This window comes from Heptranchias perlo, chromosome 28 (assembly GCF_035084215.1).
Source record: "Heptranchias perlo isolate sHepPer1 chromosome 28, sHepPer1.hap1, whole genome shotgun sequence".
Classification (NCBI taxonomy): domain Eukaryota; kingdom Metazoa; phylum Chordata; class Chondrichthyes; order Hexanchiformes; family Hexanchidae; genus Heptranchias; species Heptranchias perlo.
The window spans coordinates 29,246,849-29,273,193 of record NC_090352.1 but is presented as its reverse complement, the minus strand read 5'-3'; the positions used below and the strand labels follow the sequence as shown (position 1 = coordinate 29,273,193).

The 26,345-nt window shown below is 39.0% G+C and overlaps 1 protein-coding gene and 2 long non-coding RNA genes across 7 annotated transcripts; 2 read left to right on the top strand and 1 right to left on the bottom strand.

Moving 5' to 3' along the window:
• Positions 1–385: 385 nt before the first annotated feature.
• Positions 386–26,345, bottom strand: tada2a (transcriptional adaptor 2A). 5 transcript variants are annotated; one of them, XM_068008288.1, is made up of 16 exons: positions 26,141–26,341; positions 24,706–24,812; positions 23,468–23,527; positions 22,947–23,038; positions 19,356–19,513; positions 18,486–18,574; positions 17,503–17,575; positions 16,866–16,929; positions 14,902–14,945; positions 9,894–10,004; positions 8,481–8,552; positions 6,396–6,528; positions 3,252–3,293; positions 2,648–2,691; positions 1,325–1,398; positions 386–893 (listed from the first exon to the last, which is right to left on the bottom strand). In XM_068008288.1, the coding sequence occupies exons 1-16, from the start codon at positions 26,163–26,165 to the stop codon at positions 708–710; spliced, it is 1,374 nt and encodes a 457-aa protein (XP_067864389.1). In that variant the 5' UTR covers positions 26,166–26,341; the 3' UTR covers positions 386–707. The 5 variants fall into 5 exon arrangements, 4 of the variants coding, with proteins under 4 accessions (XP_067864389.1, XP_067864390.1, XP_067864391.1 ...); XM_068008289.1 differs by lacking the exon at positions 3,252–3,293; XR_010968520.1 differs by lacking the exons at positions 386–893; positions 3,252–3,293 and adding an exon at positions 3,485–4,315 and having other exon boundaries at positions 1,358–1,398; positions 26,141–26,343.
• Positions 688–10,227, top strand: LOC137344979 (uncharacterized). Its single transcript, XR_010968521.1, has 3 exons — positions 688–900; positions 3,724–3,853; positions 6,879–10,227. It is a non-coding gene; the product is annotated as an uncharacterized lncRNA (long non-coding RNA).
• LOC137344980 (uncharacterized) lies at positions 10,355–22,188 on the top strand. Its single transcript, XR_010968522.1, has 3 exons — positions 10,355–10,595; positions 10,755–10,867; positions 18,835–22,188. It is a non-coding gene; the product is annotated as an uncharacterized lncRNA (long non-coding RNA).

The following is a 26,345-nucleotide window of genomic DNA, read 5'->3' as shown; positions in this document are numbered from 1 at the left end:
TCTTTACGACAATGCTGGCGAGAGATGTGCATGGTGTGCTCCCAGACTGGCACCAATGTCCTATATAGCTGGCTGCCATCAAAGCAATGACTGCCCACGCTGTGGCACTGAATGCAAGTACTCAAACACAGCACTGTCCCAATTTACACCTTTGATTTCTTGCCAAATATAAATTTTTGTGAAAGATGCATACTTTAATCAGTGTTTTGAACCATTGCACCCCCTTATTGACTTTCATTTTGTAAAGTCATTCTCAGTCACTAATTATTGCTCAGGGAATGGATTTATCTTATATCAAATTGATTTAACCACCTGAGTGGTGTGTGTTTTTGCTGACTTGAGATGGCTTTGTCGATACAAGAATCGATCTACAAAAAGTTGTAAATATTATCAATGAAATTTAATCAGATTTTGTAATAAAAATGTTTAAATATACATCTTTACATAAACAATTACAAAAAGCACATTTTATCATCAGTGAATACTGAATTCACACTAGTCACCAAAACACACAAGATCCAGAAACAGACAGTGAACAAATTCCAATCTTTTACAAAAAGAGAATAAATAAAAATCCATGATGTTTTTTTTTTCACTCTGTACATCATTGACAAAAGAAATCTGAGGTTGCCAGGTGACAGTCTTCTATTTGCTAAGGTTGCTTAGTAACAGCACTCCTGAACGTCAGCCTTGGGTCGTCACCTCTTTTAGGCTTTAGTAATATATCCTTCTCGTATCAGGAAATCGTAGATCTTTCTTGTTTTGTTCACATCTATTTTAATGAGAGTCCTTGCCTGGGCTAGCTTCAGGCCACCCAACCTGCTGCTCTCATTCATTAAAGCCGCCTTGTATTCCAAATATGCTCCAGGAACCAATCGTACCATCTGACACAGCTATGAGGTAGGTGGAGACAGGGAGAAAGAATCCATGAAGACTATTATTCAAACATATTTATAATATTAAAAGCTTTACATATACTTCCTGTGGTTATAGGAAAGTCATGCCACGCTATTGCAATGAAAAGGTCCCAGCTATCTTTCTCTTAAATGCTGTATTTCCAGGATTTTCTATTTTAATAAGTGTTGTTGAGGATTGTTTTTCTACTGTTGCCCCTAAAATGTAAAGGTCACTGCAAAAGATACTGAAAAATGGGAGGTTAACTGGCAAAATTTTGATTGGAACTAGGAGGGAGCCAGGGAAAATCTGAAGTGACTGAAGCCTAATTTGATTAGAACTACCCCCCACCCCCAAAATTAAGGATGAACCTACAATTACAACTTTAGAATCTCAAGAAAGTTAACAGTATAGAGGCCATTGCATGTACCTCTTTTTCCTTATCATTGAGTTTCTCTGTTCCGGGAAGGCCTGTGAGGTTCAGTGGAGGTGCATTTCTCCTACCTGCTCCATCCGTAACAAAAAACAAAAATCAGTAAACATCAGTGCAACAAAAGGCAATTTCCTACTTTGCTCTGCTGGTGGGAAGCCTCACCTGCTGAAATAGCATACTGGACTGGATCAGGAGTTGGTTAATAAACAGAAAGCCGATAGTTCTTGTGAGAGAGAGGTGAATTCAGAATGGGGTGCAGTGGGGGCAATGAGGTGAGCGCTCAGTGGGATCTTGTAAGGAGAGGCATTTGGTCCCCTGTTGTTCCTAATTTAAAACGAGAATATTACTTTAAATTCAGTCAGGAGAGTACAAATTTAAATGAATGAGATAGCTTTAAAAAAGATACTATAAATTTCTTTAGAGTGACAATTTTTTTTGGTACAGGCTAAAACCTGAGGCATTCAAGTTGAAGCTGGATGCTACAGGGATGAGTTTTGATAAGCTGAATAACCTTTTCTTATATAAAGATGCAACCTATACACTGGTAATAAATATTCTATCACAGAAAAAGGAAGCAACAAAAGAAAATACTTGTTTGAACAGTAAAAAAGTTAAAAGGTGCTGTGTCTACTACAAGCCCACACCACAAAAATGGAACACTTCCACTGGGAATAAAGGGGAAAAGTGATCTATACAACAAAGAGTGCACCGTTTCGAAGTCCATTTAACTGTTTTTCACTGGAAAAATCTATTAGCAGCAGTCATACCAATCTCCCTAGTAAATATGTTTAGATCCTGACTACAAGTCACATCAACGTACAAGTTACTGTTTCACAGTCGCAATTTTATTAAAAATCCTACAAATTGTACAGGAATGAACTTCTGTATTTAGAGGGCACAGAAACAGATGAAGATATAATTTACACACCAGATTTCAGAGTAATATGATTTTCTATTATATAACCACTAATATTGAATTCTTGTAAATTCAAAATCCAGAATAAAATAAAAAGTAGAATAAATGAAAATTAGTCTTTATTCACAGTATTTTCTGAATAAATTAAAATAGTGTGCCATTTTGTTTTTGTACAGAACGTGTAAAACTACTACACATAACTGTGCTAATATTCGTTGTAACCGCCATCTGATACTGCAACTACGTATAAGCCAGAGGGGGAATAAGAACTAGCTAGTTCTGAAGGTCTAACCATTGTCACTGCAAAAAAGAAAATTGTTAATATATTTATATTTCAGTGAGTGACCAAGTTAAGGAGAACCTTCTGCAGTTCAGTTTCTCAGCTATGATCAACAGCTACTCACCTGCAGTAGGAATGACCGGTGCCACTGGGTTTAGTCCTGAATCACTGAAAATGTAAAATGAAATACAAAACAATGAAATTAGTACATTTTTAGAACTTGGAAACCACTTAATTCTAGAAAATCAGGAAGGTGTCTTTTAATGTGGATCATATACTATAAAATTTGATAAATTAGGACTATGCAGAAGATGCCTATGCTTTTCGCCTGCTTTATTCCTTGCCCTCAAAATTGAAAGATGTTCTCTCAGCAGTAAGCGTTATTTAAGAAGCACCCTGCTCGGTGTGCGAGGGTGAGTGAGCACATGCAAGTTAGAGTTGGGTAGCGAGAGACAAATACTACTTAGCTAGTGATTTAATGGGAATTTTGTTTTTGTCCATTTAACATGTATAGGATTTTAACCAAAAATGTGATGTACTGTATGCAGAGAAGCTTCAAAATACAACTATGCACAACAGGGATGCACTCAAACTTTAAAAAAAATGTTCACACAACAGATTTTGATTAATACTTTGGCTTAAATGTATATGTATAAATAACATACAATTTATGACCAGCATATCTAGCATAGGTATACTAGTCATAAATAACATTCAAAAATATGTACCTTCTTCTAGTATTTGATAAGATCCTGCACACAAATTCCTCCCTGAAATTTCAATAAATAAACTAAATAAATATAAACAGCATGTAGGGTATGTAAGGTTTTGAAAGCTCAAGAAGTTGAAAGATCACTATCCCTCTCTTTTCCTCTACCAGTGGTTGATCTTGTATCTATTTCAGCTTAGATGGAAAGAGTAAATAGACTCTTTACAAGGAGATAAATATAATGAACTTTACCTGTCATAGCTGAAGGAATTGGTTTGTATGTGCCATGGGTTGCTTGCTGGTTCGTTGTGCTCAGTATGGTCCCCCCCATGTCTACCAAGATTGTTTGAGAGATATTTGTACTACAGGATCTGTGGTTTCCCAGTGACAATCTTTTTCTTTGTGACATTTGCAGCATGGATTCTGTATTAATATATGTAACTCATCGCTGAAGTTCTGTTTACATTCTTTAAAAAGTCACTACCTTCTAGGTGCTGTTGCGTGAATACATCCTTGATCCTCAAAATAGATCATTTAATAAAATGTTATGAGGGGAGGGAAAGAGAAGGTCACTGTGACAAAGACATTACAGTGGGAAGAAATTTCCTATATCAGAACATGGTACGTATTTTTTCCATGTTTATTAATTCAGATATGATTGCTTTAATGACAGGTTATTGTTGTGTTCCATATGCTGCTCTGGCCCGATTCCATCCAAAGTGCAGCATCTGTGCCAAGAATGATATTTTTTTCCGGGGTGTAACTGCACAGGATGCAAATTGAATCACTTGGAAAGTGCAGAAAATTTATGTAGTGCCATATTCAATGACAGGCACCACATTTTTCACTGGAGATGTGATTCGAATTGGAGCCTTAAGCGTTTGATGATAATCAGTAAATGCAAAGCGGTGGGGGAAGGAATCATCTGATTCACAAGCATCAGTCTTCACCTTGACAATAATAAATTTTAAAAAATTACAAAGTAATTTGAAGTAGTCCAGCTTGTGAATTGCAATTCGTATGTTGAATTTGGTCTAAAAGGATTGGGATTAATATGATGATCTTGTGATACCACCAGATGATCTAAAATGAATGACAAAAACCTAGATGAGTACATAGAATCATAGAATGGTTACAGCACAGGAGGCCGCCATTTGGCCCATCTAGCCCATGCAGACACTTTATAAGAGCAATCCAGTTATTCCCATGTCCCCGTAGCCCTGCAAATTTTTTCCCTTCAAGTATTTATCCAATTCCTTTTTGAAAGCCATGATTCAATCTGCTTCCACCATCTTTTCAGGCAGCGCATTCCAGATCATAACTATTCGCTGCGTAAAAAAGTTTTCCCTCATGTCGCCTTTGGTTCTTTTACCAATCACCTTAAATCTGTGTCCTCTGGTTCTTGACCCTTCTGCCAACGGGAACAGTTCCTCTTTATTTACTTTATCTAAACCCATCATGATTTTGAACACTTCTACCAAATCTTAACCCTCTCTGCTCGGAGAACAACCCCAGCTTCTCTAGACTATCCACGTAACTGAAGTTCCTCATCCCTGGAACCATTCTAGTAAATCTTTTCTGCACCCTCTCTAAGGCCTTCACATCCTTCCTAAAGTGCGAAGCACAGAATTGGATACATACTCCAGCTGTGGCTGAACCACTCTTTTATAAAGGTTCAACATAACTTCCTTGCTTTTGTACTCTTATGCCTCTATTTATAAAGCCCAGGATCCCGTATACTTTTTTAAACTGCTTTCTCAATCAGTCCTGCCACCTTCAAAGATTTGTGCACATATACCCCCAGGTCTCTCTGTTCCTGTACTCCCTTTAGAATTGTACCATTTAGTTTATATTGCCTCTCCTCATTCTTCCTGCCAAAATGTATCACTTTGCAATTATCTGCATTAAATTTCATCTGCCATGTGTTCGCCGATTCCACCAGCCTGTCAATGTCCTCTTGAAGTCAATCACTATCCTCCTCACTGTTCACTACACTTCCAAGTTTTGGGTCATCTGCAAATTTTGAAATTGTGCCCTGCACACCCAAGTCCAAGTCATTAATATATATCAAAAAAAGCAGTGGTCCTAGTACCGACCCCTGGGGACCACCACTGTACACCTTCTTCCAGTCCAAAAAACTGTTCAAACTGCTCACTGCTTCCTCTCACTTAGCCAATTTCATATCCATGCTGCCAATGTCCCTTTTATTCCATGGGCTTCAATTTTGCTGACAAGCCTATTATGTGGCACTTTAACAAATGCCTTTCGGAAGTCCATATACACATCAACCGCATTGCCCTCATCAACCCTCTCTGTTACCTCATCAAGTTAGTTAAACACTATTTACCTTTAACAAATCCATGCTGGCTTCCTTTATTAATCTGTCCAAGAGACTATTAATTTTGTCTTGGATTATCGTTTCTAAAAGCTTCCCCACCACAGGAGATTAAACTGACTGGTCTGTCGTTGCCAGGTTTATCCTTACACCCTCTTTTGAACAAGGGTGTAACATTTGCAATTCTCCAGTCCTCTGGCACCACGCCCATATTGGATTGGTAGATTATGGCCAGCAACTCTGCAATTTCTACCTGTACTTCCCACAGCAACCTAGGATGCATCCCATCTGGGCCGGGTGACTTATCTACTTTAAGTACAGCCAGCCTTTCTCGTACCTCCTCTATCAATTTTTAGCCCATCCAGTATCTCAACTACTTCCTCTTTTACTGTGACTTTGGCAGCATCTTGTTCCTTAGTAAAGACAGATACAAAATACTCATTTACTACCTTAGCCACGTCCTCTGCCTCCATGCATCGATCTCTTTATTGGTCCCTAATCGGCCCTGCTGCTCCTCTTACTATCCATTTACTATTTATGTGCCTATAGAAGACTTTTGGATTCTCTTTTCCTATTAAGTTTTCCATGCACAAAAAAACAAAGAGGATCCCACGCAATAATATTGTACAACAGGAACCATCTCAGTGTCTCGTGTGTCAGACTATGGACCCACTGGAAGTCAGGGTCTTGTAACCACCCTCAAAGTGATCTCAATATCAGCATCTTCAACTCTCCCGCCAAGAAAGGATCAAACTGTGAAATTGTAATAAATAATTTAATCACACGTGTTAACAAAATTCTGGCCTCCGTCAGTCCAGGAGAACTCACATTGCTGCTTGCCTGTGTAACCACTGCTGGCAGGCATTGGAGTCCTGGAGGCACTGGAGAACATCTGTGAGCATGCTGCGTTTTAGACGCTCCTCCTCACGATGCACCTTCAAGCAGTCATATACTTTGGCACCTATGTAAGAAGGCGTGATCAAAGAGCAGCATGTTAACATTAAAACTTATAGACAACTGGGGCCATTCTAGAAACAAAATTAATCTAGCAACTTCTACAGTAATAATTCTTTTCATGGCTCTAACATGAACTAGTAGTTGATACAATTAGAGACAACTGTCAATAAATCCAATTTGCAGAACAATCTAAAAAGGTAGTTTCATAAAATGGAAACTATTTTTACACCACATTACACCCCTGGTTATAAATTAAAAATCTAACATTACGTCAAATTCAAATCATGTAAGTTTAATTTGCTCCACATATACAATGCAGCAATTTAATAGTAATTTTCATGGACTCATTTTCAGATATACAGATAAAGGACTCAAAGAATTATCAAACAGCAAGAAAAAATAGTGCCTGATGGAGAATCCTGGACTATTTCTGAACTGTTAATCAGTGACTATTACAGGAGTGAGAATCAAGATCAATACAACGTGAGATATTTATAAATCGCTCATTTGCCAAGATGCTTCTGAAAAATATAATTTGCTAATAGGTTACACTTCAGTTGCAACTCTTTTACACTGAAGTATTTGAATTCTGTGCTCTGCATTTTTCTAGACTGTTGAATCACACTTTTATTAAAAGTTAATTTACAATGGCTTTGAATCTTTATCAGGTACTGCTATATGTGATAGGTGGATCAGAAACAGTTTGATGCACATGTAATAAGCCACTAGTAAGCAGACCACAAATTAGTTATCCTGGACAGGTAGCTACATATTTTAGTACCTGGCCATACAAGTCTAGAATTGTTATCGTTAGTTGTTAAGCACACCACCCAAGAAAAATGATAAAAATATTGATGGTTTGCGATTAGCATTGCGGCCAGGCGAAAAAAAATTGTGCCTTTTAAGAGTCAAGTTGTGGAGATTTTTAAATAGTGCACTTCTTCTGGCATGCCCTACAGACTCTCATACTCAGTCTTTGACGACAAGGCAGAAAATGCCAATGTAAATTAGTCATCAAGCAAGGCAATAAGAAGGGATAAGGCAACTAAAAGGGTAGGGATGAAAGAAATTCCCCATAAGAATTTAGTAAAATCAATTTAGTAAACAAATAATCTAATTGTTTTACCATTAAACCATATGCCATGGCTAATTAACAATAAATGCACCAAATGTTCATTTAGCACAGTTGCTTGAATTAAGTAGCTTCAGAAAGTTGCCAAAACAAAACTAGAACTATTAAAGGTATTTTTTACTTTACCAGCTAGACAATTGATGCACAAAATAGATTAGACAATATAATTTTGTGAAATGAGAATGTTAAAAATGATGCAACCGTAGATGTATGAATGGAATGCACAATGCCTGTGCTCAGAACACAATAAGCACCAGATGAGAGGAAGTCTTTTATGCCCACAAACTGTTTCATTGAGGAAATGTTGATAAAAAAAGTTGGAGGAGGAGTTATTGAGGTGTCAAGACAATATTTGTGGACAGATGGACTAACAGCAGCACAGAATAAACCTCAGCATTTCCTTCCCCATATCTTTCCAAATCAAGTAGGCATCATATTGCAGTCCTGTTGGATGGAACTGGGTATGGGAACAAAAAAGTTGCTTATAACAGAAATGGTTACATCAGTAACAATCAAAATGTACTGAGCCTTGATGTAAATCTGATTCAAGCAGATTTATATTTACAAAAGTGATTTTGAAAATGCTGCTTCCCAGAACACCAAAATTCACTGCATTACTTTAATGTGCATATATTATCTATAAAAAACATACACTAAAATTATTGCATGGCACATTAATGGGATCAGATGCTTTAACATTCATCTTTATAATACAATACCCCTCTCTCTCTCAACACACTTGCTTGGCCTGTCACACTGACATTCATAAGCTTATGAGCAACAATATTGATACCAATATTGAATAGCATTCCCAAATAACTCACCACGGAATGTGAAGATTCCTGCCCGTCTGTATTCTTGCAACCGTTTGATCTCCTTCCGAAGTTCAAAATCCACTATGAAAAAAGGACAATGTCAGAAAGGTCATTTTTAATTGAATTTGTGTAACCCACACCCCAATCTCCTCCTGGGACACATGCTGCAGACACCAGCTGAGGATAGGCAGGTGAGAACCAACATGCAATTGGTTTCTGTCATTGGTGAAGTGAAGGGATGTTGATATGCTTGGAGGTGAAACATTACACCCCCACCCCACCCAATGTGGACTAGAGGCCTGGCTTCCTAGAGTGGGACAGTATACCTTTCAATCTGCAATATTTAATATCCTGATATTTTCATTTTTGTAGTGATTTACTAATTGATTTCTTGTGGCGTTGCACACGATGAGTCAACACCATTGTAGAATTTTCGGGTTAGAGGATAGGGGGATAATTGAAACAGGCTGCAGATATAATTTGGCCACTATTATAAAATCATACATTCTGCCCTTATTTTTATAATACTTTAACTTACACTATTTTTATAGCAAAATTTATAGCAATTGGGAAAGCAGGGAAGTAGAATTGGTCAGAGTATGGGAGCACTGGTAGGAGGGCACAAGGACAATGTGACGAGTTCAAAGACAGTTGGTAGCATTCTTGCTTCTTGTCAGAAGGTTGTAAGTTGAAGCCCCACATATCTAGGCTTTCATTTGGGTGCAATATTGAAGGAGTGCTATCCTTCAGATAAGTGTTTAAACTGCAGTGGTTCAGGTTAAAGATCATGTGGTACTATTCAAAGAAGATTAGGAAGTCCTGATGAACTGGTAAACACTGTTCCCTCAACCAACACTACTAAAAATAGATTAACTCGTTATTCATCTCTTATTGAATCTTTCTGTGTGCAAAGAGAGATATTTGAGGTGCAATTAGGTGTAACATAAATGCAATTTTTTTTTCCTTCACTAAGCCTCAGACAAAACAACAAATTTAGCAGACTCACAAATAAGTGTCACTTAGCTGACCTGGAGACATCCAGGAGGAAGGATGAATTTCCCAAATTAGAGAAGCAACTCCCTATAATAATGTTACTTAAATATAACAAAGCAAAAAAATTCTGAATCTTCATGATAAATAACAATAAAACTATAGCATCTTAAAAGACTGAACATGGACACTTGAGGATTCTGGAACTCAATATAATTCTAAAGAAATTGATAAAATTCCAATTTTGAAACTTATATTCTGACCACAGTCAAGAAAACCATAAAATTTCTTTAAAAGAAACAGTTATTCATCATTTTTAAGGAATGAAAGAATCTGTATTTTAGCCTATGATGTGCAACAGAACACATTTCATGTCAACTTTGAAAGGCTGCAACTACTATGAAAAAGGAAATAAATATAAATGCCACGTACACGTATGGCTTTCAATAAATTTGTCGTGCTCTGTAGGACCCAGCAGTCTTGCAAAGTGTCTCATAGCTTCATAGAGGTCCTGAACTTCTTTAGGGTACCGCCTTTCAAGAACTGCAATATAAAAGTGGACATTTTTGAATGTATTTTCCCAATTGTAATGGGGTGCAACTGTAAATATTCCACTGCCCAAAGTTTTTGCATGCTACAATGTATTAAGTATTTCCAGACAGTCCAATGGCATCTTCCCTGGGTAGGCACACATGGAATTTATGATCAGTCAATGTGTTTCACTGAGTGTGTTCAGTGAACCATCAGCTATTTATAAACAGAAAATGTGGCAAATCAGTTGCTGGTGAGTGAATCATTACTGTGAAATAATCTATTTTCTAAAACTAGCACATGACTTGTGGCACTGGTCAAGGACAATTTAAAAAAACCTGCACCTCCTCCTGAAACTTTCTCTAGACATTTCTCTCACTATTTCTTTCTATCTCTTTACATTTTAGAGACTTTGTTATTTCTACATTTCAGTTCTAAACTATTTTTACTTTTTAGTTCTCTATCACTTCTATTCTACATGTCTCCCACTCTCAATATGCTTCTCACATTTTCCTTTACTGATTTCCTCAATTTCATCTTTCACTTTTTAAAAAAAAGGCTAGGGCAAGCAGCAAGACGGCAGCCAGAATTTCATGGTCAAAGGTAGGTACAGATGTCAGGCACTGGCAGATAAAGGCCATTTGGGAGCTGTTGCAATCCACCTCGAGGGACCCTCTGTCTCTTTCTCTCCTCCCACCCCCCCCCCCCCCCACACCGTTCCTCCCCACCAACAGTATTTCTTTCTTCCCTCTCCGTCAACAGCATATCCCTTCTCTTTCCCTCGCCCGACTTCAACTGGATCTCATCCCCCCTCCTCTCAATAGGATCACTCTCACACCACCCTGGAGGGTCCCTCTCAACAATAAAATTAAAAGGTATGTTTCTTCATATAAACCCTGAATATATATGCAACCATTAAGCTTCATTAAAACTGTAAATGTTGAATCTATTAGGTGATAGTACAATTTAATACTAAACCACTAGTTTCTTTAAATTAATAAGTCATCCTTCTCTCGTTTTCCTCAGACTTGAGGTGTGGGAGAGAGGGGACACAGCATTTACCTTCTCTGCAGATAGAAGCAGGGCTGCGTGGAGGGTAATATACAGCCTGGCAGAGAGAAGCCAGGTTGGGCAGAGCAGAGAGGCTGAGCCCAAACACTGTCGTGCAGAGCCAGGGCATTTGTGACTCTCCACTTGGCACTCACCATTCCTGATCTTAACCATGTTGTCAGAAAATAGCACTGAGCAGAGACCAGGCATGCCCATGGGAGTGGGCACAAGCCCTAGCAGGTGGATTAATAGATACGTAGCACAGGCAGCTTGCAGGGATGTGGAATGTGGGAAAACAAAGGAGGAGAGAAAATAAACACTTTAAAAATAATTAGAAATGTTATTTTTTTTAAAATTGGCAAATGAGATATTCAATGGATAACGGGCTGTTTACTGATATTATAAATCTATAATAAAAAAATTCTAACTTTTTAAAAAAAGTTATTTTTCTGATCAGTTTAGGATATTTTATCAGTCCCTCTTGTTTTATAAAGGTAGACAGGATCCTGTAACTGATGTTCAGTGCTGTAGAGTTATGCTGAAAGTGATCTGGGTTTACATGCAGCTGCACTTCAACACTCAGCTTATTGTAATGAGAAACAGTAATATATCTGTTTGTTATTTTTAATTTAATCTGGTATCAGTTACTACACTTACTGTTGCTACTAAATGAGCTAAAGCCAAAAAGTGGAACCTTAGAGGTATAGAATAAATTAACTGGTCAGTCAGCATCTGTAAAGACAGGCTATGACATTCAGATGAAGGATACACACCCAAAACATGTCTCATTTCTTTACAGCTGCTGACTGTGCTGTGTATTTCCAACATTTTCTGTTTTTATATTTTTTTAATATATAAAATGGCTAAACACATTAAAAGCATGGCAATGGCATGTGAAAGGAAAACTGATATCCAATTCGTAGTGTGCTACTTATTTGTTTGACTATAGCTTCTGAAAGCCTTAATGAAATTTCTTTGGCTTTTCATGCTTGTAGGAGAACAGATGTTGATTGATTGTTTCAATGTAAAAATCTTAACCTTGCAGCCTGGGTGCTGTACAGTTAACTATTAAAGGAGAAGACTTTAAACTTGGGCATCGTGAATGGAAGTCCAGAGGTACTGGGCTGTTCAACGATCTGCTTTGTTCCCTTAAATACTGTCCAGCACCCCATCCTCCAAAAATAGTGACCGGTTTATTGGTTTGGAGCAGTGTATTAATGAACCGCAAGGAAAAACTATTGATTCTAACTGCATCTTTTAAGAAGACAGTTACATGGGTAAGATGGGTATAGAGGGATATGGGCCAAGTGCAGGCAATTGGGACTAGCTTAGTGGTATAAACTGGGCGACATGGACATGTTGGGCCGAAGGGCCTGTTTCCATGTTGTAAACTTCTATGATTCTATTCTCTGAACCATTTTTAGCTCATCAACACAGTTTCATAGCAACAGAATGACTTACATGAAGCTTACTCACCATCACTGGATTCAAAAAAAAATTCCCCTTTCAACAGATTATCAAATACTCCCTCCCGAATACTAGTGATATTAGTCCCATTTAAATCTGCTGTCTACCCTGTAAAAATTCAGCTCTCCCTGATTGTGTGGCAGTTAATAGTGTAAGAGGGAAATAGAATGCAACTGAATTTCGATTGAGTGGGGAAGTGGGTCCCTGATTGGCAAATGTTCAACAACTTGCATTTATATAGCACATTTAATGTAGAAAAACGTCCCATGACGTTTCAGAGGCGTAATCAGACAAAAATAGATACTGAGCCAAAGAAGGAGATCTTAGGAGGAGTGACCAAAAGCTTGGTCAAAGAGGTGGGTTTTAAGGAGAATCTTAAAAGGAAGAAAGGAAAGTGGAGAGGCAGAGAGGACTATGGAGGGAATTCTAGAGTGTGGGGCCAAGATGGCTGAAGGCATGGCTGGCTATGATCGGTCCAGGCAGGGGGGGGGGGGGGGGGGGGGGTGTGAAAGAGAGTTGTAGGGCTGAAGGATGCTACAGAGTTAGGAAGAGGCAGGCTATAGAGGGATTTAGACACAAGGATGTGAATTTTAAATTGGAAGCGTTGGGCCCCAGGGGCCAATGTGGGTCAGCAACGGCAGGCGTGATGGATGAATGGGGTCTTGGTGCAGGATAGGATATAGGCAGCAGAGATTTGGATGAACTCAGTGCAGAGGATGGAAGGTTGGCTAGGAGAGCATTGGAATAGTCGAGTCCGGAGGTGATAAAGGCATGGATAAGAGTTTCAGCAGCAGATGGGCTAAGGCGGGAGAGCAAACAGCTGATGCTACGGAGGTAGAAGTAGGCAGTCTTCCAAACTACGAAACTGCAAAGATTTAAAAACAAAGTACAAACATACTCCAAAAGGCAAACCCACTGCTTTGTAGATGGAACTTTGCCTTGGAGAGTCTGTCTGTAAATTCATTGGGTAGTCACAGGTAGAGTTACAGTCCAATCCTTCAAAAATAAATATTTCAGAAAAGTAAGCAATTTTGTACAATAGCATCAATTTGTATTTTGAATGGTGAAATAATTACTGTCAACTTTACCGGTTTGGTAGTACAACTCACTGACATTAGTCAAAGTAATTAATGCCTATTTTTAGACACATCAATCTCAGTTCTACACACTCAGGGCACCAGTAGCAGTTATAAGCACCCGTTGTTACATCAACAACAACAACCAACTTACATTTATATAGCACCTTTAATGTGGTAAAGCATCCCAAGGCACTTCACAGGAGCGTTATCAACCAAAATTTGACACCGAGCCACATAAGGAGATATTAGGACAAGTGACCAAAAGCTTGGTCAAAGAGGTAGGTTTAAAGGGGAATCTTAAAAAAGGAGAGAAAGGTGGAGGTTTAGGGAGGGAATTCCAGAGCTTAGGGCCGAGGCAGCTGAAGGCACGGTTGCCAATGGTGAAGTGATTAAAATTGGGGACGCGCAAAAGGCCAGAACTAGCAGAGATCTCAGAGGGTTCTAGGGCCGGAGAAGGTTACAGAGATAGGGGTGAGGCCACGGTGCAATTTGAAAACAAGGCAATATAGAGGGCCAGGTACAGATTAGCAACTAGTATTGGTTAATGTTTTGAAGATTTAAATAATCAGGAAATTGCCATCACTATCATTTATATAGACTGATATAAAATAAAGTACGCAAAAGATGGCAACTAGAGGCAACAGCTGATAAAAAAGGTAATGTACTTTTAGAGTATTTGGATGGCTATAAAACTATTGTTTTATCTTGCTTATAAAGCTAATGTTTAACATGCTTAACTTAATTCAACATCACGTGAATGGTCTTCGACAGCAATTGTCTACAACTAAAGGCCTATTTGCCAGCACAATGACTAAGCGAATAATCAGATTAAAAGGAGTATCAGAGGTATGCATAAAAGGATTAGGCTGCAATAAATTTGACAACTTTACTGCAGACCCAATTTGCACACTAATTTCCTGTACAAAATGCTCAAATCATCCCCTTAAATAGGATTAATAAAGCAATACAATACAAAAGTACACTATGTAGAAACTGCATTTACTATTTACTTCATTCACAATTTGGGCTCAAAAACTGATTAATTACTGTGAAGTGCATCACAACCTACTACAGGCAAACAAAAAAAAACTTGCCAACAGCAGCAAGTGAATCACTGTTACCTGATGTGCTCCTTTACTAATAGTGTGGACATCTGCGGTTAACATTTATACTTTTCAGCACACATTACATTTTACTCCTGAAGAAGGAAACCATTGAAAAGGTACAGTTCTGCATGACATGACCGCTCCCCATGCACACCTGTAACAATATAAACTCTCCTTCATTAGGTTTACTGGACACTTCATACTTACTCTGAAATTTCCTGAGATTGATCAGGCCATGGTCTCTCAAAATTCTGTGGAGTGTAAAATTCCCCAGTCACAAATTCTTTTCCAATCAAATCACTTCTAGATTAACAGGGTTACATGGTGTCATTGTAAGTTTTAATAATAGACAGAAGTGTCCTGCTCCAATATATATTATATAGAAAAAGTATAAACAAGCTCAATACTTTCCCCACAGTAATAATCGCATGCTCAGGGACTCAGAAGTGAAGGAAAATATAGGTGTGAACCCATGTCTCACCATTTCACAGTGTGCACTGGTGCTCAAACACATGACACTACACTGCCTCCAACTTTCAGATATTTGGTCCTTAGAGACAAAATATTATTAGCTGTGTTGGTGAACCATAGTGAAAGGGCATAGATTCTTCCAGCTGTACCACAGGAAGGGAGTACACAGAGATCACTTGTGTTTCTGTGGCGTTTGGAGGTGGGGGGGGGGGGGGGGGGGATGATCATCTGACAGTCTGAACATAAAATGGATAACCTATTCCACAACTACTAGAGAAAGTGATCTGGTGCAACATTCCAAACTAAATCCCACAAATTTAATATATAGCACAATTTGCTGCTCGGGAAACATAATTTTGCACAACAAACTCTGGAGGCAGTGAAAGTGTCAGTTTCTGAGCAGATTGGAGCAACAAGAATTCTAGTGCATTGATTTCTCATTGTGTGAGTGGTAGTAAAAAGCATGATACGTCCATAGATGGAACAGTACATTGGTACGCTGCATCACATTTGTATAATGCTGGGGCATTCCTTCAAACATTTCCTTACATTACAAGTGACTATACTTGAGAAATACTTCATTAGCTGTGAAGTAGTTTGGGACATCCTGAGATCAAGAAAGGCACTATATAAATGTATATTGTTTCTTTCTAAATGGCCCACTGTTGGCAAAAACTTGCATTTTATACAACATCTTTTACATTGTAAATGTCCCAAGACTCTTCAGAAGCAAAGAAGAATGTTGAGCAGTAAGCAAAGATTACAGGTGGTTCCTAAAACTAAGCTCTTGATCTTGGTAATTGGTGGGAGACGATATGCAGATCTGAGATTAGATCTCTCCTCACAAAAAGGAGAAAGACAAAAAAAAGCAGAAGGCAATTTACCCTCAGCCATTCTCTTGGCTGGGAAAAAGGCATGAAACATGGAACTGGAACTCACGGGGCAGGGAGGAAATATAACGTTTTTTGCTGCATCAAATAATGTGTTTTGTCCATTCTGATTAAAAGAACTGATAGTAGTTTGCACAACACTTTTAAGATTTTTTTAAAAATGAACTTAGATTTAAAATACTGCAGACAGCAAAAGTAGAAGCTGTAATACCAGTTACTGGTTGCTAGTACTGTACAGTCTAATCTTGCTATCATGGACAAGAAATCAGTTTTACAGCTTGTCATTTTTTTGCCTAGACTGTTTAAATCCAAGTCAGAGGACCCCTTTTTTGTTTCCTTTATGGATTTGCATGTAGTGGCATTGGTGGATAGTGAAGGTCACTGTTACCAGCCAGCTATAGTTGGGGCAAACTCTAAATACACTGTCAGTCATGGGTACCTTACTGGAAAAATCTCACCCAGCGAGATTTTTCTGTCTATTTCATGGTATGCTGCAATATCTCCACCCTCAATATACAGCGGCATCATTAAGGTGGCACTACAGACATGTGTAACCTTGTGGGCCAGTACATAGCACACAAACCACCTTGTAATGCCACACAAAAATATGTCAAGCTTAATATCACCACTGTGTAAACTGAGGAAAGTGAAATAGCAACTTGTTTTCTGTGGTAAAAGCAAATTATCAACAGAAAAAGGGATTCATCTGGATTTATAAAATTTGGGAATGATTTTTGGTTGAATGAAGAACTGAAAAAACCCCATCAGCCTCAGTGTACGATAAGTCAAATAAAATCAGTAGGGACTTACTTTTTTCTTCGTTGTCTCTCTTTTAATCTGGAGTGATAGATATCTACCACTGCGAGCTTCAAAGCTATTCAAACAAAGTGAAAAAATATAAAAACAATGAAGGGGATTACTTGATCAAATAGCTGCTTCAAACCCCTATATTAAAAAGTAAAACAGTGAATGCCAAGATAAACAGAAAGAGAAAGAAAAAAGTGAAAGGCTCTTTTGAATGCAGTTTTTTGGGAAAAACATTTTCTGGTAAAGTCATTTCAATATGCTCAAGCAATAAAGGAGTCACAAGCAGGTGTGTTACACTGCATTACAATTAGGGGAAAATATTGTACTGAGTGACGGGCAAATGGCTCTGACGCAAAGAAATGTTGCCCTTTTTATAATTCCTCTGTTTCCAGAAACATTTTGCTTGTAATATTGTCCGTTTGCCGAGGTAAACCAAACAGTAACGTAAAAGATTTCCGGAATAATTTACACTAGAGTGACCAATTTACATTGGCATATTACTACAACTGGCAGATCATTTTGTAAAGATGAGAATTAAAAGGCTCTATTTGCGTAAAGGAAGGAGCATCAAGGATGCAGTTACATTTTGATGGGGTTCACTAGGCTAACAAAAAAGTATTTTGTCAATCAAAAAACTCACCATGCAAAATATCAGAGTCATCCTCCACAAAATCAATATCTCTCAAGTCCCATTCTGCGTAATTGTCAAATTCCTACATGAGAAATGAATCAGTTTCAGTACTGCTCAAATATTTTTTCTTAGATCTTCCCAAACAACAATGCAACGTGAAAACTAGAGAAGCAATTGCTGTAACATTTGTAAGAAGGCTGCTCGTCAGCTGAGATAACCTGCTGATAAATAAATATCAAATACATTACAAGGTAAATCCACTAGTTCCATGCTCCATAGGGATCTGTGCTCAATGCTGTTGCCTCGATTCTCCAATACGTGCCCTCTTTGAACATGTTCCCCCACTGGGAGCCCGAGACTGACAAATTTACCCTAATATCTTCGCCAAAACCAAAGAAATTGCCACACTTTAGCACCACAGTGCAAACGTTAAAATTTGGCACCACCACGTGACAACAAAATGCACTGCTTAAATAAAACATGACCAGCTTGGGCAAAACAGAATCCCAAATAAATTATGTAATATACAAATAAAGCAGCCAACTAGTTAATTTCAATTAAACAAGGCCTCTATAATTAACTTTCTGCCATTCAGTTTAGTTTCTGAAGCTCAAACACCAAATTACATAGAGGATAAGCATTGATAGTTATGTATTGGACACACACTATATATAAAAAAAAATAAAGACTCCAGCTATATAATCATTCTAAAATACACATTATTTGGACTACACAGACCACACTATAGTCCATAAACTCATTCCAATTGTTAACACGACTGCAAGCCTTTTTACTTAAAGAACTAAAGTCAATACTTTCAGGTAAATTTCAGTGATTTATATGATGGTGCAGAATGAGCACTTTGTATAATTATTTTAAACAGACATTTTAGTTCTTTTTTTGGTATTATTTACAAATGGTTACATTTGTTCTATTCTTATAATGTTGATTCTTGAATTTGATCTTCAATTCAAGTAAAACATACATCTTACCTCAACAAAGTCGGCTCGTGCTGGCATATATCCTGCCATGTCCCTCGACACTGCAGAATCAAACGCTGGCCTGGGCGGTTCATCACAAGCTGCGGGTAATTGGGGAAACAATGGCAAGATTTGTTTTATAGTAATGATGTTTCATTTCAAATAGGTCAAAAATTAATTCTCAATGTGAGAAGATGGGCCATAATATCCCCCCCACCCCATCCTCCAGTTCTGAAAACCCAACCAAATATGTAATTATGTTTTGATGAAGGGTTCACAAGTGAAACATTAACCTAGTTTTCTCTTTCATATGTTGATTGAACTGCTGTACACTTCTAGCATTTTCTGTCTTTTATTTCAGATGCGCACTTTAAAAAAAAAAAAAATCCTCATTACAAGTTTGGCTAAGTTAATAGGACCTGTGTTGGAACAAGATCAAGAGATCTTGGGCAGTTATAACAAAAATGTACAAGCCTCCATCCGGTAGCTATTAATTCTTTGAATTCAATGCATGATGATCTGAGATGAGCATTTAGTAGCAACAGGCTATTCAACTGGGTGGGCATCACAGTCAAGCCTGATCAAGTCTGCACCTGACATCCCCCCACCAGGAACAAGAAGCCTGGCAATTTTTCCCCTCCATGACCCAGGAACACCAAAGCCAACTGTAGCACTCCAAATGGCTCCGGGAAGATATCAACAACTCAGCGCAGACCGAGGATCAAACCTGGGATCTTCCTTGGATAAACTTAATGAGCCATCAGGGAAGTCCCATAAGCCTTTTCAAAGGCCTGCCACAGTTCAGTCACTAGGGAAGTCATCTTCCAGTTAGGTTTTTTATCTGACACTTCTTCTGGAATTTCAAATCAAAAGAATACTCACATCTAAATGTGATTGCTGTATCAAGGTCTTTGGTTTCTTCAGACTGCTTCAAACTCAATAAAGTGGAAGAAAACAGTGGATTGTGAACAAAATGTTTCATGTAGTGCTTCTCGCAATCTTCCTTGGATTTTGTACGTATCTGGTTGGCTACATCTTGCCTTCAAAAGAGTTTTTAAGAAAATGGTGGTTATCAGGTGTATTGTACATTTCTCTAGTGTGTAACTAAAGTAGTAAACACTGAGTTACTGGGTAAATGCGCTGCATTGTGCAACACTGCGCCATAAAAAACACGATTCCAGGTTCAATCCCTTGCTCATCTCAGCCAGGAAAGCATTTGAGGTGCTAAAATTGGCCCCTATTGGTCTTGGGGGAGGGGAGCGGAGCGGTACAAAGTAAACCAGCAGGGTCCTTGGTCCTGGTTGCTGTTCAGTGACTTTTAATGGAAAGTGCACTTGTGTAGACATTGACTGGGAATAGTATTGATTGTGATGCTCAAAAATTGTGCTGACACTCTATGCTTAGGCTCCCACATGAAGAGAAGAACATAAGGAATAGGAGCAGGAGTAGGAGTAGGCCATTCGGCCCCTCGAGCCTGCTCCGCCATTCAACAAGATCATGGCTGATCTTTGACCTCAACGCCATTTTCCTGCACCATCCCCATATCCCTTGATGCCTTTAATAACTAGAAATCTATCAATCTCGGTTTTGAATGTACTCAATGACTGAGCCTCTGCAGCCCTCTGGGGTAGAGAATTCCAAAGATTCACCACCCTCTGAGTGAAGAAATTTCACCTCATCTCAGTCCTAAATGGCCTATCCCTTATTCTGAGACTGTGACCCCTGGTTCTAGACTCCCCAGCCAGGGGAAACATCCTCCTTGCATCTACCCTGTCGAGCCCTGTAAGAATTTTGCATGTTTCAAGAGATCACCGCTCATTTTTCTAAACTCTAGAGAATACAGGCCTAGCCTAGTCTACTCAATCTCTCCTCATACGACAATCCCACCAACCCAGGAATCAGTCTGGTGACCTTTGTTGCACTCCCTCTATGGCAAGTATATCCTTTCTTATTCTTGTACACAATACTCCAGGTATGGTCTCACCAAGGCCCTATATAATTGCAGCAAGACATCTTTACTCCTGTACTCAAATCCTCTTGTAGGCCAACATACCATTTGCCTTCCTAATTGCTTGCTGCACCTGCATGTTAGCTTTCAGTGACTCATGTACAAGGACACCCAGATCCCTTTGAACATAGACATTTCCCCATCTCTCACCATTTAAAAAACTCTGCATTTCTGTTTTTCCTACCAAAGTGGATAACTTCATATTTTTCCACATTATATTCCATCTGCCATGTTCTTGCCCACTCACTTAGTCTGTCTATATCCCCTTGAAGCCTCTTTGAATCCTCCTCACAACTCACGTTCCCACCTAGTTTTGTGTCATCAGCAAACTTGGAAATATTACATTTGGTCCCCTCATCCAAATCATTGATAGATTGTGAATAGCGGGGGCCCCAAGCACCGTTCCCTGCGGTACCCCACTAGTCACAAACTGCCAACCTGAAAAAGACCTGTTTATTCCTACTCTCTGTTTTCTGTCTGTTAACCAATTCTCAATCCATGCCAGTATATTACCCCCAATTCCATGTGCTCTAACTTTGTTCACCAATCTCCTGTGTGGGGCCTTATCAAAAGCCTTCTGAAAATCCAAACATACCACATCCACTGGTTCCCCTTATCTATTCTACTAGTTATATCCTGATGGCTGATGGCTATCTGGGTGGGATACTAAAGGGTTACCAGTATCAAAGAAAAAGGAAGTGGAGAAAATTTGATACAAAACTTGTTTCTTTTCTATTTAATCCAGTTAAAATAATTAAGAAAATTTTGTAAGTCAATCCAAAACAAAATTTTAAATTTGCAGCATCTGATTAAAGTCAATGGGGTAGAATTTGCTGTCAAAATAACAGTGAGGATAATGGCATCACCGTTATTTATGCGCAAATGTTACAGCAACTTTGGGCGAGGGGCAGGTGCGTGGTTAAATGCGGAAATCCAAAAGTTGCTGTCCAAGATGTGGTGCTCTACCATTTGCTTCGCGAAAACGGCATTTCGCTGTCTGCTTCACCATTGAATGGCGTGATGCTGTATATGCACAGTTGATACGAACTAAACTCGCCACAGAAAGATAAGTCTTGTCCAAGTCAGTCAAAGTATACTTTTAACGGCGTGATCAGTGTTAATTACTGCCCGTCAACCTCTCTGGCACTGAAAATTAACTATTACAAGCATGGTGTTTCATTCCTTCAAGTTTTAATTGTTGGAGATTTTAAAAATGTAAATTAAAAAAAAACTTTTCCTTTGTCTTTTTTCTCTCTCTCAATCCAATCTTTCTTTCCCTCTCTCTATTTCGCTTTCTGTACCTGATTTGGCATTAAATTCACCCACTCTAATTTACTTACGTCTCAGTTCTTGTGCTGTTAATTTCACAATCCTTCAATCTGATTGGTTAAGGAGATACACAGTTGCTTGCCCTGTTCACTCTGGCTCCAGATGCCCTGTTTCCCTTGCGGCGACGTTATCAGCTCGCACTTTCAGCAACTTATCGCGCAAAAAATGTAAAAACCTAAATGTACAAGGGAAAGTCTAACTAACGGCATACGCCGTTAGATGCCCTGCTACAGCAAATTATGGCCCAATAAAACAACGATTTGCTTCCATGTTTAGTGACTTGGCCTTAAAGCACTGACCATTACTTCATATTTATACTGTGACTACTGATTTACAACGTCTAAGCTTCACTTAATAAATGATACGTAAAGTTCAGAACGTAATTTTCCTTGAAGTTAGAAGGGCAGGAAGTTGAAGATCTAAACTAAATATTGTACATTTAGGTTATGATCAATTTTCTCTTCCCTTTTTAATTTATTTTTGTAGTCAATGCAAGAGATGCCATGGTGTTGAAAAGAACACTCGATCTTTTGGGTATTCAGTGTTGGCATAAAGCACAGCTAGACACAGAATAATAATATTCTCTACTCTGCCACAGCAATTCATCTTAGTCACAACCGTAGAAGACCATTTATCAGTACGAATTTTTCCATCCCTTCTGCCACTCAACGTTACAGCCTCTCTGAGCACGACTGCTGATTTCTGCTAAAGCAACTGACAATGGCAGCTTTGAGAAAGGAGGACAGCACCCGAGGACGTTTAACTATAGTATCAGCTAGCATAAGGGTCAGGAGTTTAGTAGGAGCGGGTGTCAACGGAGCAGGAGGTGAATCTCCTGGACTGAGATGAACTTGGAAAGAGCATGGGGGTGGAGGGAAATGGTGCAAGAGGAACAAAAGAGAAACAGGCTTCACTAATAGGGTGTGCAGGGATGCTTGGCTTGTTGAACAAGGAAATGGGGGCAGAGATCAGCAAAGGTAGCTGAACACTTCTATCTTGCTGACAAAAAAGTCCATGAGCTCTTTGTAAAAGACAATTTTGAACTGAAGACAAATCTTGACAGAAAATACATCTTTGTCAAAGTTCACTGGAAAGAGTTAATATTTGCACTGTGGGTGTAAAAATAGGTTCATTACCAGTTTCCAAAACCACAGTCCATCACAGCCTCAAGTAATGCCATCTCCTCCTGAGCTGTCCAGTTTGGATCCAAAATAGGAAAATCAGATGTCTGCATACATGTAATGGAAAGAAAAAGAAAAGGCCGTTTGCAGCCATTACCATTTGTCTGAACCATTATTCAGTAAACTCAGCATAGCTCATTGTGAGAGTGCATGGAAAGTATAAAATCATGTCTTTTAAAACACAAGATTGGTGTATCCTGAGCACTACTGCTTGTTTTTTCTCCTACTCTTGTCAATTCAGTTGGCGTTCCTGCACTATGGACCTTGGCCTTGCAACACGGTGATCTCCTCAACCCTATATGGCTGTCCAATACTGTTATGCCTGTCTTCACATTAGATACTTGCAACAACATTGTACACTATATAGTTACAACTTATGTATACACACCATACGCAGAATGGTTTCTAACCGAATTTATTGTCCGTCCGTATATATATATATATATATTAGGAATTTTAAAAATCTCTGTACTCACCATTATTTCGTAACTATGGTCACTTTGATGCTTCTTATACTCGAACCCTCTAGTAAAGCACTACAAACAGAAAAACAAAGAATTTATGAAAACTATTCTTTCCCTTATACCTCTTAAAAGTAATGTTCCATACAGCGAGTTCAGCAAGGCATGAGACCAAGTTTATTTTAATTAAAATAACTTGAATCTCTCTTTAGAAAATTCACTGTTCACTTTTTTTCTTTTATCTCCCACCAGTGCTATTTGCAACCAATCTTACAAATTAATCCCTAATTCCCCATCCTTTACAATTCTTTTCAATGCAAAACAGTCGCGTGTTTTAAGGCCTTATGTTGTGTCATCGCATCAATCAACCCAGAGATTGTCAGCTAATACTTCAGAAAAATTCAAGCATAAAATCTGACAGCAAAAAGGGAGGTCAAAGCTCACCGTTCAAGTTCAGGCACAAACTACAGTAGAATCACAACTCATTACACAAGCTCAAAAATTGCTGTTCACATGCTTTAATTAACGATTTTTCTGTTTTTTAAAAAAAAAAATTGCTTTTACTACATGCGACATGATCACTTTTGGATCATCTTCAACTTGAAGAAGGAGACGCTCGTAATATGAGATTTCTTTAGGTCTTTTCTACCATCAATTATTATTGCAAAATTACTACTTTTATTCAATGACTAGGTTCAGTCGACCAGGGGTCAAACTTGAGATTTGGCCGACTTGCAGGAAGGTGACAGAGCTGGAAACTGGGAAATACCGACATGCTTAGTCTAAAGGCCGAGCTGGGAATCACACAAATTTGCAGGCTGAACCTGTGCGACAGAAATTTCTGGGAGAGAAATGAAAGCCACCCTCCAAAGCCACATTTGGCCGACCTCAAAATGATTGGAGGGGGATTCATGACCCATCACTGCCCCCCCACCTTGCTTTTATCACCGCACCACACAAATAGGCATTATAAACAGAATTAATTACCAATGAGAACAGTGGAGAATAGGAAAAAAAGACAACTCATGAACACACAGCCCACCCACTTTTCATATTGTGGGATATCGCTCAATAAATTTTTCTATATTCCTCAACACCATAACTACTTTAATTCCTTTATTTTGGACTACAATGTTCATGCGTAGGACTATTGCTGACATCTATAATAAAACACTGCAACTGCGGGATGTGAAACGTAAGCAAGGAAGAGCATGTTTCCTGCAGACTTGTATAAGCACAGTTTATCAGTGTACCTGTAAGCATATAAGCAGTGGAGGAGGTCCACAGTCTGCACACTTTATGTAGGGTTCCATCAGGTAAGAAGAGCAACCTCGACATGGTGGTTGATCAAAGGGGTCACCTGAAATAAAATAAGATCATGACGATTCTGCAATTGTCAGTTCAGAGTATTGTAACAAAACTGTACTACATTGCATGTACACACACAAACATATTAGTGTCACTATTCAGCTTTCAATAAAAATAATAGTGGAATTGTTAAATGTTCATGCAGCCACCCTAGCAACTCCCCCCATAGAATTTCAGTAAATTATCAATGTGGACATGCGAAAATTTCATACTAAAACGTAAAAAAAAAACCAGCACCATTATTGTAGATTTTTTTTCTGTTTTTGTTTCAGATTTCCAGCATTTGCAGTTGTTTGTTTTTGCTTTTGAACTATTGTGGGCGTCATAAGCAAGCCCAAAACTGACAAGGGCGGGGGACCAGAAGCAGAAACATTGGCTGATTCTTCTTCTTCCAGCTAGGGGAAGCCAATGATACAAAGTTTGCGGCTGCCGCAGTTGGACACGAACCAGAGGTTTAATCTGGACCCTTCCCTGGTCTATAGCTCAGTAACACACCCCGCCTGCATTTCCCTCCACCGCCATCGGAGGAGAGAGAGACAGAGACAGAGCGCAAGCACATTACACACGTGGCACATTCTCTGATTAAACACAATTGTAAACAGTTTTACAACACCAAGTTATAGTCCAGCAATTTTATTTTAAATTCACAAGCTTTCGGAGGCTTCCTCCTTAGTCAGGAACATTTACCTGACGAAGGAGGAAGCCTCCGAAAGCTTGTGAATTTAAAATAAAATTGCTGGACTATAACTTGGTGTTGTAAAATTGTTTACAATTGTCAACCCCAGTCCATCACCGGCATCTCCACATTCTCTGATTAAACACAAGACAGAGCTTCCACTGACAACCCAGTTTATGAAATATTCAACACTCTGTGGCTAGGAATAAAAAGCGAACATGATTTAATTCAGCCTGAACGGGTTAAAGGGTCGGGGTTGCTAACTGTACGCGTGGGGTTATCAGCATGCCGCTAACCAGAGGTAACGCGAGGACCGGCTTTCGACTGGAGGGAAGTGCGCCTCTTCAAATATGATTTAAAATCATATTAATTTTGCTGCGCTACTCTGGCGGCAATGCCCACGGCTGGTTTGCAGCGTCTGTTTTTTTTTCCGGCAGATTTATTCGGTTTTCTACAAAGACGTTTGGATTCTTTTATATTGGGGGAGGAAGCTTTCTCAGAAAGCAGAAACGGCCTCCAGACTAACTCCAACTCAAATCAAATCAAATCCCGGCTCAATGTAATCGCAGGCCCGAGAGGTGGTCGGTGGTCTCAGGCCTCCCCCCGCCCGATAGTGAAGGCGCAAGGCGGGGGGGGCTACTCACTGCCAAACGGCGCCAGCCGGTCCATGGTTCACAAATCAGCGCCGCTGTTGAAAGAATAGGACTCAAAAACACGGCAGCGATCCAGCCCCGATACCTCGGACGCTTTTTAATTTAAAGAGCCGGCGCTGCTCCCGATTTCCAGGGTCGCTGTCCTTTTACCGCCATTTTAAAGTTTTTTTTTCTCACTCACTCAGCGGCCCGCCCG